Raw genomic sequence first — 15,482 nt, forward strand, 5'->3', positions numbered from 1 at the left:
GAAATTAAGCCCACTGGTGAATGATATCGCTTTGGTTCTTTCGGCAAAGTCACGTAGAAAATAAAATCAAATAATAATAGAATACGACGTTTCGGTTGCAACACAAGCAACCATCATCAACATGACAACATGCATGTGTGTCTGCCTGTTGTTTCCGTGTCTGTGTTTCCTTGCTGTGTGTCTCTCTCTCTGCATGTGTGTCTGCCTGTTGTTTCCGTGTCTGTGTTTCCTTGGTGTGTGTCGCTCTCTCTGCATGTGTCTGCCTGTTGTTTCCGTGTCTGTGTTTCCTTGGTGTGTGTCGCTCTCTCTGCATGTGTGTCTTTGTGTGTGTCTCTCTCTGCATGTGTGTCTGCCTGTTGTTTCCGTGTCTGTGTTTCCTTGGTGTGTGTCACTCTCTCTGCATGTGTGTCTTTGTGTGTGTCTCTCTCTGCATGTGTGTCTGCCTGTTTCAGTGTCTGTGTTTCCTTGGTGTGTGTCTCTCTCTCTGCATGTGTGTCTTTGTGTGTGTCTCTCTCTGCATGTGTGTCTGCCTGTTTCCGTGTCTGCGTTTCCTTGGTGTGTGTCTCTCTCTCTGCATGTGTGTCTGCCTGTTTCCGTGTCTGTGTTTCCTTGGTGTGTGTCTCTTTCTCTGCATGTGTGTCTGCCTGTTTCTGTGTCTGCGTTTTATAATTCAGTTTTACCTGATGATGGTTGCTTGTGTTGCAACCGAAACGTCGTATTCTATTATTATTTGATTTTATTTTCTACGTGACTTTACCGAAATAACCAAAGAGTAATTCCTGCAGTCACGAAAGCTTCGAATCTAGTTTAAATGATGTCTATTTAATTATTTATTTATGAGCGTGTGACTGCACTGTGTATGCTCTCGAGTACATGCTCCCCACCATCAACCCAACCAGCACTGACCGGAGTTGTGAAGTATGGTCACAAATAACCCCCGCCCGCATGACCCACATGGCATGGGGAAGCCATCACCCAGCAGTGGACACTGTCAATCCATCCGCACTTTAAACTTTTTACGTAATTTATATTTTTGAAGACCCAGAGTGCATTATTTACACACAACCATTGTTTAGTCATGCTTCTCCTTAAAAACAAAACATACGCGTAAAAAAAACACATTGCCCTGGAGGAAATCCTTTGAATGCATTCGAGTGCCGTGACTTGCAGAATACTTTGACCTCGTGCCGCTGGAGCTCCTCTCCGATGCACGGTCCCCCTGTAAGGGGCTTTTGTTGGGTTTCACCAACTCAACTTCACCACATCTCAACTTAACTACGTACAAAGCGCTTTCCACAAACGAACCACAATACCTTGCTGATGTCGTCAAGGAAAATAAACCATCATCACGCAAATTTCGGTCATCTTCGCAGCGGCGGCTTTTGGCTGACCGCCGAACAAAGACGGCCACCGCATCGCTGCGCTTTCGGATGCGCTTCTGCGGCCGCCTGGAACGCTCTTCCTTCCGATATTAAGAAGCCACTGGAGCGATGCACTTTTAAATTATCTAGATTGAAAACTCATTTCTTTAGAACTGCTTTTTGTATTTAGTTTGTTGTCCTTCCCCCGCACCTCTGATTAGCGCGGTTGGCTTCGTACGGTGCGAAAGAAGCTCAACATACATCCACCCCCTCCAGCTTGCCCAGGCTACAGTTTCCTAACCCTCTCTTCCCTCTCCCCATCCATGCTTCTCAGGCAACCGATTGCACACGGTTTCACTTGCTGTCCTGAGACTCTTCCGAGATGTCAGCATGGAAAAGTAGGCTAAATTATCTTATAGAGCTCCCTCGAGTGGAGGCCCTTCCACCAGCTCTGGCATGAGCAACCAATTTGCAGGACAGCACCTTCGCTTTCTTTCGTGACCGCCGATGCCAACCACGGTCGGCTAATGGCTTTTCTCCGGTGTAAGCGGTGCGGATTAGAGAGTGAGCCAGGCATATTTCGTCGTCCTTCTTTCCATTTCTTCCCCTGCCAGGTTTCTGTTCATCTTGCTCGGGCCAAAGGGCAAGGCTAAGTCGTACCACGAGATCGGGAGAGCTATCGCGACGCTGATGTCCGACGAGGTGAGCCTGGCCCCCGGTGATGGAACAGAGAACGGCGTTTTGACACGGCCATGAATGCAGCGAGTTCCTCCAGGCCAGCGTTCGCCAAAGTCCAGTCTTCGTGACCCACCACAGTGCACCTACATACGATCGCGAATCTCGTTTGTACCTCACTGCGCATGCCTGATGATTGCTAAGCCAGAGGATCCTAATCGAGGAAATATATTTGATTTGGATCATCGGGCCCTTCCTGCTGAAATATATAAAATCGATCTCAATCGGCGGTGCCAGGTGGGTTGTACGGTGGGGGAGGAGGGGGGGCAGGGATCATTGCGTGCCGATCGCCGGCGCCGTCTCACGCCGCCGTTGCCTCCCGCCAGGTGTTCCACGACGTGGCGTACAAGGCACGCGACCGGGAGGACCTCATCGCCGGCATCGACGAGTTCCTGGACGAGGTGATCGTGCTCCCGCCCGGAGAGTGGGACCCCAACATTCGCATCGAGCCCCCAAAGACGCTGCCCTCACCCGAAAAACGGTGGGCGCCTCACGGAGGAGGTTGGATGATGGCGTCCCGCCACTTAGGGGTGCTGTAGTTATTTTTTGTTTGGGGGGGGGGTGGCGCTCGGCCCCCTCTTTCTGCGTTCGATTACTTCGCTTGACCGTTGTAACACCACCGCCACCCGTGTCCGATGCCAACTGGCGCTCCGACGTGCGCGTTGCTTGCATGGTATCATTTTTTTGTTAACTATATCATTAAAAGTAGACAACAGCCATATTGGGACTCTACGAGGTTCCGAGTTTTCGACAACGATTTTCACCATCGTCTCCCCGAAGCCAACATGGGCTGCGTGCCAATAGCAAAGGTGTTTTTTTGCATATCGTAATTTTCGGAAGCTGGCTATTAACCGCTCGGATCAAAGACAATGCACGAGCGTTTGCACATTACGCGGCGCTTTTCGCCGATTGTTTTATTTTTCCATCTGGCTTAGACGTCACATGGTGGCTTATTTCTCTCGCTGATCGCAGCCCCGAGTTATGAACGCAGTCGGGGCGACCTCTGGAATTCAATGTCAATTTTTTTTCAGTGTTTACGGTCTGTTGGATGTGGGGTTTTTTTTCATTTACCTTCAATCACCCACTTTTCAAGCCTTCTTATATTTTTTTCTATCAAGCTCTCGCATAATTTCCTGCAGTTATTTTATTTTTGGGTCTTAAAATGACTGTTCAAGTTCATTAAACAATTGGAGGTATCTATCGGAAGCACAGTAATTGAAAAGCAAAAAGAACCCACGTGAGAGTATGTACCTACCTAAAGCAGCTGTTGAAGGTGAACCAGGTTCCAAGTGAGGAAAATAAAGAGGTGACCAACAGCAGGTTGTAGTGCTTTGGGAAAACTGAACTTGATGAGAGAACACGAGAAGCAATCTAAAAGTGCACATTGCCTGTATTACGCATGGTTCAGACATGGACACTGACAGAGGAAATGGAAAACAATCTAAAAGTGTGATAATGAAATTGAAGAGGTGTACGCTTGGATTTACACTGATACCGTAGATGGAAAGAGGAACACTTGGGTCAGAGACCATTTACAAGGTACAGACATCGCATCGACTGTTAACCCTTTCTCTTTCAAGATGTCTGCAAGTTGCAGGGTGTGTCCCGGTCACCGCTGAATCTAGGAACGCGCCAGCGGTTCACATTAATTTTATTTAGAGAGGCATAGCGCCGTTTTCTTAAAGACTTGCCGCAGAGAATTGTAGCGAAACGACCGCACTGTACGTAAGCTGGCGCCAAAATGTGCCACACGCCCTCCCGCATGGCCTTGTGGGGGCCTCGGTACATCTTCAGACCTGAAGACGTACTGATGAAGTTAATTGATTTTAGTTTCTCTTCTCGATTACGTTCCGATGACATACAACATACATCATCGGATTGGAATCGGAAGAACAGATGACATACACGTACGTCGTCAGAATGGAAAAGGGTTCAGAAGGAGCAAGTAGGCTTGGGGAGAATAGATCGATAGGAGGGATGATGGCCCGTGGTGGAGACTAACGGTGGAGAGACCGCCAACGGGGGGAAAGTCGTCGGCAACGCCGGAGAGAATGCATGCGCAAGGTTTACATCTGCTCCTCTTTAAAAAATGTAACGAGTAAGCGACCGCGTTGGTTTCCACGCAGGAAGTCGCACTTCTCGGCCATGGAGCCGGGAGCCAATGGGGACGCTCCGCAGGAGGGCGGCGATGGGGGTGGCGGCGATGGAGGTGGCGGTGGCCACGGCACCGGGGAGGAGCTGCAGCGCACGGGACGGTAACACCACTCCATCGTCACCATTGATACCATGACGCAAAGATCATCACAATTAACATCATCATCAGCATCATCATTGTCTTGGTCATCGTCATAGCATTATTACATCACCATCATTATCACTGCATAAGTACAATTATAATTGTCAGCACCATTGCCACTCTATTATCTGTGACATCATCAAACATATCATCACCTTCATTGTTATATAGGAATCTTCTTCAGCCACTAATTATACTCATCGTCGTCACTACCGCTTGTACTTACATATTATATCATGTTTACTGCTGTTTGAGAGCATCGCCAATATGCATAATGCATCTGCCAGCATAACAAAAAAACTGTAACTTTGACCAAGAGTCGTTTTGTTGTTTAGCAAGCTTACATCCGAGGGGCAGGGGCATTCAAAACCATTTCAGAGACGCAAATCGAGCTCCATCTTTTGAGCAGCCGCACGCACACCAACATGCTCATGCAAAGAAAGACAAAGGTCCCCCACTTTAGCTAAAACAGACTTTTTGGGGCAAGTGCTGTTAGCGAGCACCTACGAAGAAGGCCAGCACGGTACACGAGGGGGTGTCGGTGACCAGAACAACACCCGAACGCATTTGTTTCCTGAGTTGTGTCGTTTAGTCGTGTATATGCATCACACGTTTTCACATATACACACATTTGCCTATTAAACAAACCGCTGTACAAACATCCGTTAACACGTCTTGCCCATGTGCCCTCTACAGGCTGTTCGGTGGCCTGTTCAAGGACATCAAGAGGAAGCTGCCATTCTTCTGCAGCGATATCTACGACGCGCTGAGCATCCAGTCGCTCTCGGCCACCCTCTTCATCTACTTGGCCACCATCACCAACGCCATCACGTTTGGCGGGTTGCTGGGGGATGCCACGGACAACATGCAGGCAAGAGCTCCTGCTAACGCAACACCAGCCAAACCCTTCTCTAGTGGCCCCGTTCCCATGACCCACGGGAAGTGAGTTGGCTCGGTCCGTAATCCGGACCAAGGGCACCTGCCCAGATTCTCCATAGCATCCTTTGCGGACCAAGCCAGCCGGGCCACGTGGCTTGCTGTAAAGCGGGCCACGTGGTTCATTGTCCTCGGGGAGCTACACTCTTTGGAGAGGGCCGCCCTCGGATAACAGTCATGACGATGAGGGAGTCAACATATAAGATGGATGTACACTCAAAGTGAACTTTCACTTAAGTCAACCTCAGAGCTACGCTTTTTGGATTTATGTTTGTCTAGCGCAACCTAACCCAAGCGTACGTGATCTAAGACTTTGTGAGATTTTGCTGAAAATAATAAAATGTAAACGTTTGTTCTGTACCGACCAGGAATGCACGTAGTAAATGCGAATTATTGAGGCAAACGCATTTCCCAAAGGTCAGAGGCTGCGTAATGTGTTGGATAATTCGATTTTTGCTCGCCACTCCCACTCTGGGCATGCGCTGCGCAAAAGCAACAACAGCCACCAGCATTGCGCAATTCGAAAGGCGGCATGACAATACAGCCAATGTCACGGTGCTTTTGTGGCAGGAGACAGGAGGATGGAGCGAATGGCTCGAACAGTTAGACAAAGTTGATGCTATTAACAAAGTTGGCTACGTACGGTGCGAAAGAAGTTCAACATAAATACATTATACCATCACCCGTTGATGTGTGTTTGCTCGGGTTGTACCAAGTATTGTCTGGCACGATGTCGGACGTTTCGCTCGACGTCCTGGAAGCTTTTAGAAACATGCGCTTAGAGCATTTGGCTGCTCTAAATTCCCACATGATAAGCCACTTCGTTGAGCTATCATTTACGTCCAGGTCACTTCTGAAAAAGAGCTACATAGCTCAGTGGGCCTTAGCTGGTCAAATAAACATAAATAGGAGTAGTAGTTCCACAGAAACTGAATGACTCCGTTCAGTTCCAACAGTACCAGCACATGGAGCGAAACGTCGGACACCGTGCTGAACAACACGGGCTACGATCTGATAACACATCGGAGAGCCGTACAGCACAACCGTGAATATCCACGCGATGTTTTGTGTGTTGGCCGCAGATACAAGTTTATTTCTGGATCCATTCTTTTGAACAAGCCTGACTGTCTCCGTGTTACCCATTAGATGAAAGGGTCTTAACATTTGCACATTATCTTTGCTTTGATATGATAACAGGAAGAGAATGCCTGCTTAATGCTTTGCACACTGACCTACACTTTCAATATTAAACAATCTGATTCACGCTCATGTAATTAAATAGTGGCTGACCTATCTCTGACCTCCAATAATAAATATATCCTACTTAATGAATCGCTTTGGATAATGTTGGAAATAAAATTCCCTTTAATTAAGTCAGAGTGTGTCCCGTAACAGTATTTTATATTATAATAAGAATAAATGACAGCCCTTTGTCCGCTGCTGGTTGCAGGCGTGCCTTGCCGTCATGGGGGTTGTTTGATCACCTCGCTGGTCAGTGTGGGACGGTGCAGTCACGGACACCAGGACTGGTTCAGTTATCACTCGTCGCTCATGTGAGCCATGGCCGGGAATCAAACTCAGGTTACCAGGTTCTGAGTGCAGTGGTTGGCACACTGCACTAAGAATCTGGTGACCTGAGGGTTTTTTTTTCATTCCCCCCCAAATGTAGAGTTCGTTATGAACCGGTTTGAATTACACTACCGTAGCGTTTCACTGTTCAGCTCATTCAGTGCTTATCTACGGATCAGCATTTAACTTTTTTCGTCAATTACTGTGTTTGCCAATTCTGTGTCGACTCGACAAATGACATCCGAGTGTGTCCTTACTGCGTGTTACATTAATCTCAATTATCAGCAAGCTTTGAGATGGACAGCAAATCCACAACAGCCCGTGCGATGGCAAATACGTTTTCAAAAGCACTTTCTCAAAACAGCAATTGACCACCTCCCAATATTTGCTTGTCCTGTGCTGGCCTGTAACTCTAAGAAGCACGTTCAATATTGATCAAGCGTACACCCAAAGAGTCAACAGCGGCAAGAGAGCGGTTATATTAATTACAGCAATAACCGCCGTGCCCCAGGGTAATGTGACAATCCGGCTCACTCCCTTGAAACTGACCCCCATGGAACACCGCGTCCCCCCCCACACCCCGCTCCCCCCCACCGTGAGTCGACAATAATTACGGCAGTGATTGCAGGCGCCCCTCTCTGAAGGGATACGGGCTCTCTCACCCCCAGTTTAAATAGAGGCTGCTACAGTAATACTACTCACTACTCCGGGAGATGCTGTGGTGCCATGGTGAGCACATTCTCGCGGTTGCCCAGTTTAATGGCCATCTCCTTGGGCAGCAGTTGAAGCAACGGTGTACATTTATAAAATTTCCATCACGCCCCCACCACCACACCTCTGTCCCACCATGGAGTATAAATAGTTCAAACTAAAGGTGGTCAATCGGTAGGTCGCATATGGTGGGGTAAAGTGTGGGTACGCCCACCCTCTTCCAACAAGCCTGACTAACATGGGACATTGGACCCAAATGGCTCTTTCTGCCAGCAGTGACGAGAGCAATTGCATGCCTGCACCTTTACCTTTTTTTAGCTCACCACCCATCCACCTCCCCTCTTCACCTGTGGTGGTGGCAGCTCATTGGGAACCCAAACCAGACAATTATTTTGTGTACACCACATTACTGCAAACGTTATTTCCCGGATAAGCTGTGTAACTTAATTGCATCGCAGTTACGTGAAAACTAAAGTTCCTCGATGAATTTAAAGAAAGATATATTCAGCAACTTTATTAATGTTGAGGTTTTTTTTCATTTGTCTACGAATCTGAGTTTTTTTTGTTGCGATGATATTGGGTTAAACCTTACTTGTTTCATGAACACGAAGCAGGCCTTTTGCTTCGTTTGCTTGCGCCTTATGCTACCACCGCTGTTCACCTGCAGGGAGAAGAGTGAACATACCGGGGTCAGGAATGATCACCTGGTCCATTGACGGCACAATATCCGCTCTTGCCACAGCACTTGTGTGACTGTACATACACGGGGGGGGGGGGGGGGGAGCTTGTGTTTGGCTGTCTCTGAGAATGCACATTCATATTTTTCTGACTATCCCACCTGATGATGGAGGCTTGTGTTGCTTCCAAAACATCGTGATTTGATTAACTTTATTTTTTTATTTTACCTACGTGACTTTACCGAAAGAACCAAAGAGTATGGATCATTGCAATCACAAAAAACTTCAAATCTACATTGCAAATTCACCCTGCCATGCAAAGACGCTCACCGACGAAGGTGGAACTTGACAGTTCGTGCGTTAATAAGATTAATTTCCCCAAATTGTAACGGCTGCGAGGGTGACAAGAATGTAGCGCGTTTATTGCGCGTGAGAGCTGGGAATAAGTGTTTGCAAGAACGCTGCTCGTTCAGTTGAAGGAAAACTTAAATGCTGACGAAAGTAGTTTGCGTTGCAGATGTGTACCTTACAGTGAGTCTCTGCAAAGTTTTTACGTCTAGGCTGTTGCAGTTTAGTAAAAATATAACTGGGATGGCTCTTTGCACTTCTTTTTGAAGCTGATAGAAATTCCAATTGCCTGGGATGCTGCTGTTTGTCAAGGCTTTATACTCTTCCATTCCCCTCTTTATGGAGGGCACACAGTTTATATCTTTGTCTGGAACTGTTTTGCTGCACAGCTCCAAACCCGAATGTGGTTGTAAAACTATTTATTTAAAATTGTGATTGAGCTGTAGGTCAGAAGTACATTGCTATCAATGTACTTTGGCTTTGCCTGCAATGCATTGTGGTTGTTTCCCATGATGCTGTGCAGCATTAGAACATATAAGCTTTCAATATATAAGCTGTATACAACGGTATAATCTAATATTAAATCATTACAATTGCCAGTTTGAGTTAGTTAAATAAAACTAAACAAGCACACACACACATTTGCTACAATGAAGTTGTTATTGTATGTATGTATGTTGAACTTGAGTAGCCAACCATGCTAATCGGTGGTACAGGGGTAGGACAACAAACTGAACACAAAATTACTTCTCAGGAAATTAGTTTTCAATTGATATTTAAAATTGCATAGCTCCAGTGGCTTTCTAATATTGCATGAGGCTCGTCCTTCTAAAACTCCACGTGCCTCTCATGGCGTTGTCGACACAGATGATATGAAGATTTGAAAGCCCCAGGCATTCACCAGCATCTCGGCAGTGATCATTTCCAACGAATCTGTGTTTCGCGCTGTTGAATATCGCTCAAGCTTTTCGCGATTTGGAAAACGTCATGCATAGAATTAATTATGCTCCCAACATTTCAACCACCGAGTTCAAAATGCTGAACTCTTCTTGGTGGTTCCGAGAAAGTCGTCCCAACTCGGGAGGGGTCAAGGGGCCTTCCGTTGGGATGCTCCCTGTTTCTGGGACTCTGTTCCAAGTCGCATCAGGAATGCTGGCATGATCAAATCTTTTAGATCGAACTTAAAACGCATATTTGTTCGAGTTAGCATATCTTGGGGGCTGGATTAATGAGGCGAGGGCTTTCACGAGATCGTGTGTGTGCTTAACATCAAGTGAGCGGGAGGGGGGGTTTGCTCTGCACGAACATGAAATCAAATGACATTGCATTGGGTTTTATTTGTTGTGCTCGTGTCTTATTTTCCCAGGGCGTGCTGGAGAGCTTCTTGGGCACGGCCCTGTCTGGCGCTGTGTTCTGTTTGTTCGCCGGGCAGCCGCTCATCATCCTGAGCAGCACGGGACCCGTGCTGGTGTTTGAGAGACTCCTCTTTAACTTCAGCAAGTGAGCGGTTGTTGCATGCACGTGAGCGCGCACGTCTCCCGGCCACAGCTGGCATCGGTAGCGGGTAGCTCTGGGTCTCCCTTAGGTCGACTAAGCCTTGAATGGTTAGTAGATGGTGTGTTGTGCGTAAACATCAGCACTGGTGAGACAAAGGTGGCCAGACATGGAGCTGGCCAGATCACTCCCTCATGTACCTTTTCAGCTGTATTAGGTGCTTGGTTTGAATTGTCCCAACAGTCTATGCAGGCTGTACATGAAAACGTAGTCTTTTGTTTTATTAGTTTTTTTTGTTTCCAGCCTGCACTCTTTTTGTATCTACGTGATGAGTTATTTTAAACTTGGGTGAATTGGTCATATATCTCTCTCTTTAAAGGGCAATCTTCAGACCAGAGCATACAAATGTCCATTTCAAAATCAGACAAATCAGCCGACGTTTCTCTTCAGACGTGTGCAAGAAAAATAACTTTAACGGGCACAATATTTCATCGGCACCTATTTGGGGATTGTTTTGTTCTTTCATCCCTGTGCATCCAGGGAGAACGACTTTGACTATCTGGAGTTCCGGCTCTGGATAGGCCTGTGGTCGGCCTTCATGAGCCTCATTCTGGTGGCGACGGACGCCTCCTACCTGGTGCAGTACTTCACCCGCTTCACCGAGGAGGGCTTCTCCGCCCTCATCAGCTTCATCTTCATCTACGACGCCATCAAGAAGATGCTCGGCCTCTTCAATTACTACCCCATCAACCTGGACTACAAGCCCGACTACATCACACTCTACAGCTGCACCTGCCAGGCGCCGGACCCAGGTAGGCGCTGCCGTGACACTCGCACGTGTGCCCGCGTTGCTAGTTGCTGACTCGGGGATGACCCGCTACCGTGCAGGGGCTTACCTTTCAGCAGAGATACGGAGGTCGCCGACTCAATACGATTCAATCCGATTCGATTGCATCGACAATGTGTTATTTTTTTTGTTAGATCCGCTCCACACTTCCTCCTGGCCACCCAGCGGTGTGAACGGCGGCGACGCCAGGGTTAGTCCATCGGCAGGTCGCGGGTGTTGGGAGTAAACAGTGTGAGCACCTCGCACCGCTTTCAAGACATCTGGCCAGCGTGGAAAGATTAGGCCAAAGTACTCTCTGGAAGAACTCTCTAGACATCGCTCGAGTGCAAGCTCTTCCACCAGCAGTGGCGTGAACAAGAGATTGCAGGGCCGCACCTTTGCTGTTTAACTTCACCTGTCAGTCACCCCGCAGAAACTTTATCCGCATCTGCCGGGGCACCGCATCCACAGTCGTAATCCCCTCGCTACGGATCTGGCTACGAGTCACATGCCACCTCCCGGTCTACCGGCGACCTGGAAGATATAAAAATGTTCAGTGAGAATTGACCGGAGATTAGTGGCGTTGTGTTGGGGCTCTCTCTGGAGGGCGAAGTGGGGAGGTGGTGATGCTCACTCTGCACAGGGAGACGTTCTCCACTCCACAGTATCTGCCCAGATGATTATTTTTGTTTCACTGTTTGTAAATCATTAGATAAAAATATAAAAAAACAAATTATCTCATGTTATAGATGTGCCTGAGTGGATGTGTAGGTTTGTGCACTTTTTCTAATTTTGGGGCTTATCTTTTATTAATAGTTTTTATTTATTTAAAATAAAAATTTTGGTTTGGAATACAAGTGCAAATCTGCTACATTTGACCTTTGCTATAACAATTCAAGACACGGATACATTCTCACTCAGGAAGAGAAACTTAAATCTCAAATATGACATTTTACCTATGAGGGCCTATGAGGGCTGTTATAAAATTTCAGTTTTAATGATAAAAATAAGCATTCCTAGAGATAACCTGTCTGTTTATATTTATATCCGGACCGATTGTACCTTGCAAAAATCCGCATCCAGCTTGTGTCACATTGCTTCCTCTTTTTTTACTCGAGCGTGCTTTTGAAAACTTCAACAAATTATTGCATTCCAAATCATACATTTGACACGATCAAATATTCATTCCACTCTTGTACCATCAATCTCAACTTGCAATTCTTTATTGCCAACGTGTTACGCGAGAGCGCTTGCGCCATCCTGGCCAGTGTACTTATTTTGCGCGTAGCTTCATTTGTTTCCAAACTCGCGTAACTCTGCCCCCATCCGTTGGGCGTCCTTGTAGAGATACAAAGCCGGCCATGGTTTCGTGACGGCAGGAGCAAGGCGTGCAGACGTGCCAAGCAGCCGCCACATTTGCGTATGCAAGCTGCCGGCGGCCCGTTGAGGCGGAAGCGCACACGACTCTTTAAGGACTGCTGCTTCGTGGCGCGTCATCTAATCAGAACCACCGTCACGTATATTCACGTGCATTGCGGCCTCTTGAAATATTGAGCTTTTTGTTTGACCAAGTTCGAAAAAAAATTGCTTGCCGACGGCTCGGGGTAGACGGTGCGTCGTTCCCGCTTTGGCGTTCGTGTTCTCTCACCGAAGTTCATCCGTGCTCTCAACTCTCACGCAATGCTTTCTCTCTCTTTCTCTTTGCCCCGTCCACCTTGCGTGAACATGCGCTGCTGTGCACCACGAGTGAGTACGTGCCTTTGTCTCTCGTCCGCGTGAAGCCCATGCAGAGTAGCTCAAGCATACCCGCCACGCAATGCCCCTCTCTCCCGTTGCCATCCAGGGTTGCCTGCGAGCATGGCGATGTGAACAGGCATCTCGGACAGACTGTAATAATTTGAAATTCAGTTTTTTGTCAAATATACCTAAAAATAATCTTTAGACTTTATTTTAATTCCGTCCCTAGAGGAGAACAATCTGCTTGAGTTAACATTTCCAAAACTTCTTGCTGCAGCTGAGAGTAAAGTGCACGAAGTTTAATTCGGTGCTTGAGATGCAGAAGCCACCATTGAGCCTGTATCCTGAGACCTAGTACATCGAGTGCTTATGTTGGTCCTTAGAGCATTCTCTGTTGGATGCTTTACATTCTGAGCTGCATGTATTGAGTTGGAGTATTTCCATTTACAACTCAATTTGTTTGAACATACCACGTGTGTGCAGTGGTATGCTTCCTCCTATATAAAATTGCTATGCGTTCTATGATATTATAATCGCTGCTAAGCAGGTATGGGCCTAGGTAGCACTTGGATGGGTGATCACCATTCATAAAGCACGTTGTTGTCGCCTGCAGCTGCAGAGCTACGCGGTGAGCAGTAGTGGGCAGTGCAGCAAAATCCCAAGTTTTACCACGTTTGTATCCTTTCCCTGTCCATGCTCCCCGCCTTCACCAACTTGCCAAGACCACCTTGGTGAAGGAGGGTCAAACGACTGCCGTGACCCACAGAGCGTGGAGAAGCTCTAATCCAGCAGTGGATTGACAAAAGGGCTGTACATGTCTTACGTTATTATGTAACGTTCTGGTGTGCTCATTAGGCCACGAACAATTTGTGTGTTTAAAACTGTTAAGAAAAGTCTGCCGCCGTTATGTTGCATCGTGTCTCATACCTCCCCCCCCTCCTCTCCTTCGCAGTCAACTATTTTGTGAATGGTACGCTAACAGTGGCAACCACCCTGGGCCCTAACGACACCATTTTCTCTCTGGTACGCCCGTCGTGCGCGCGTTGCGCACGCCACACCACACCTCCTTCGCCGATCTCGGCTTCGCACGCGTTCCGTCACGAGTACAGCTGGCACCCCAGGGCAGGGGGTTCGGGGCGGGGGGTGTTGGATCCGCTCTGTTGTTGGGTGCCACGGTGGCGAGATGTTAACTACCTCACCCGGTATACAGGAGTTCATGGGTTCGATACCGACTTTGACACGTGTACTTTTGGAGTTTGCATGTCTCTCTCTCCCCGTCGTCGCGTGAATTTCTCTCTCGGTTCTCCGGTTTTTCCCTCCACATTTATAAGCATGCGTTTAGAGTATTTGGCTGATAAACAATTCTACATGATAAGCCACTTTGTTGAGCTATAATTTGTGGTCAGGTCGCTTCTGAAAAAGAGTTATATAGCTCAGTGGGGTCTTATCTGGTCAAATATAAATAGTTTAATAGTTTAAGTTTTGTAAAAAAAATAGCTTTTCATTGTCCTATTTAGGTGGCGTTAGATAACAGGTGTGGCATGTGGGCCACGACAGCTGTGGCGGATTTATTTCGGTAAGGTTTTGTAACGATTAAGGTTTGTAGAGTTTACAAAATCATAACCAGCTCCAGAAATGGCATTTTACTGTCCCGGCCATGCAAAGACAGCAAAAAAATGGACAGATATAAACGCGTGGGATTGCGATTCAACATTGGCGTTAACCTACGGGTGCACGCAAAGGGCTAGATGCAGGGTTAATGCTTGAGATAATTGTGGCACTAAATTGCGGTCGTTAAGATTAGGGCTTCGATGTGAAAATTGTGCTGAATCGAAAGGGCACTGATAGCCAATGGCTTTGCGTAATTTTTTCCCCCCGTGTGAGAATGCTGCACTGCAGCAAAATGCGAGATCACAGCCCTGAATTGCTGATGCTGCTGCTGCAGAGAGTGCAGCTCTTGCTTCAGCGCTTTAAGTGCAAGGCGCAACGCTGCCAACACTGGCAACAGCAGAAACGGCAGTAAAAACGTTCGTTATGGCCCACCGATTAAATAAACGGCCACATTTTCCAAAACGAGCACTCTCATCTCTCGGCCCATTTGGCCGTGGCACTGGCGTTGCCTCCCTGACACTTGCCACGTGTTTAAAATTTTCAACTCTGTTGATAATGCATCAGTGCTGCTCCAGTGTAAGTCGGCTACCCAACTGCGACATATCTTCTAGCCAAGAGGAAGCGTAAAGAAACAACGCATGCCACCCAGTAGGAAGACTCGGTGAACCACACTCAGTCAATCGGCTGGGTGGTTTGTTAAAGTGTGGCTACTTCCTCCTCTTCCAACACATGTGGCCAGCGGGGAAGAGTCGACCAAATATCATGGAACGCTCTCCCTTCCGATATGCGGAAGCCACTGGAGCTATGCACTTTTAATCTAGATTGAAAACTCATTGCTTTTTAAACAGCTGTTTGTGTTTAGTTCGCTGTCCTTTCCCCGCTCCTCCGATTAGCGCGGTTGAATACGTACGATGCAAATGACGTTCAACAGATATAAATCTAGAGCTCGCTTCTGTCAGCAGTGGCGTGAGCAAGCAATTTCAGCGCTGCACTTCTACCTTTGCATGTTAATTGTGTGCGGCATTGTAAGTAATAAGTAAATAAGCTCGCAACGCTGGTGCAGCGTAGTTCACTATGTCCTTCATACTGCAGGGAGAATTTAACAGTTATAAATATAGTACAATTATTAACGTTGTTCCAATGTTGGTTATTTTCAGACATTCACTTCACGCAGTACTTTC

General features: G+C 47.3%; 1 protein-coding gene across 8 annotated transcripts in view; it reads left to right on the forward strand.

Moving 5' to 3' along the window:
- Positions 1-15,482, forward strand: part of LOC116940335 (electrogenic sodium bicarbonate cotransporter 1-like) — a 58,057-nt gene that overhangs the window by 23,041 nt on the left and 19,534 nt on the right. For 7 of the 8 annotated variants that reach the window (XM_076065718.1, XM_076065722.1, XM_032950025.2 and 4 more), the window contains 7 exons: positions 1,976-2,063; positions 2,423-2,577; positions 4,223-4,351; positions 5,089-5,263; positions 10,000-10,133; positions 10,668-10,939; positions 13,643-13,713. In XM_076065718.1, coding sequence (XP_075921833.1) covers positions 1,976-2,063; positions 2,423-2,577; positions 4,223-4,351; positions 5,089-5,263; positions 10,000-10,133; positions 10,668-10,939; positions 13,643-13,713 — 1,024 coding nt within the window. The remainder of the gene's footprint in view (positions 1-1,975; positions 2,064-2,422; positions 2,578-4,222; positions 4,352-5,088; positions 5,264-9,999; positions 10,134-10,667; positions 10,940-13,642; positions 13,714-15,482) is intronic. The other variant, XM_076065720.1, reaches the window with a different exon arrangement.

The sequence above is a fragment of the Petromyzon marinus genome, chromosome 8 (assembly GCF_048934315.1).
Source record: "Petromyzon marinus isolate PM22_M1 ecotype Great Lakes invasive population chromosome 8, UKy_Petmar_22M1.pri1.0, whole genome shotgun sequence".
Lineage (NCBI taxonomy): Eukaryota > Metazoa > Chordata > Hyperoartia > Petromyzontiformes > Petromyzontidae > Petromyzon > Petromyzon marinus.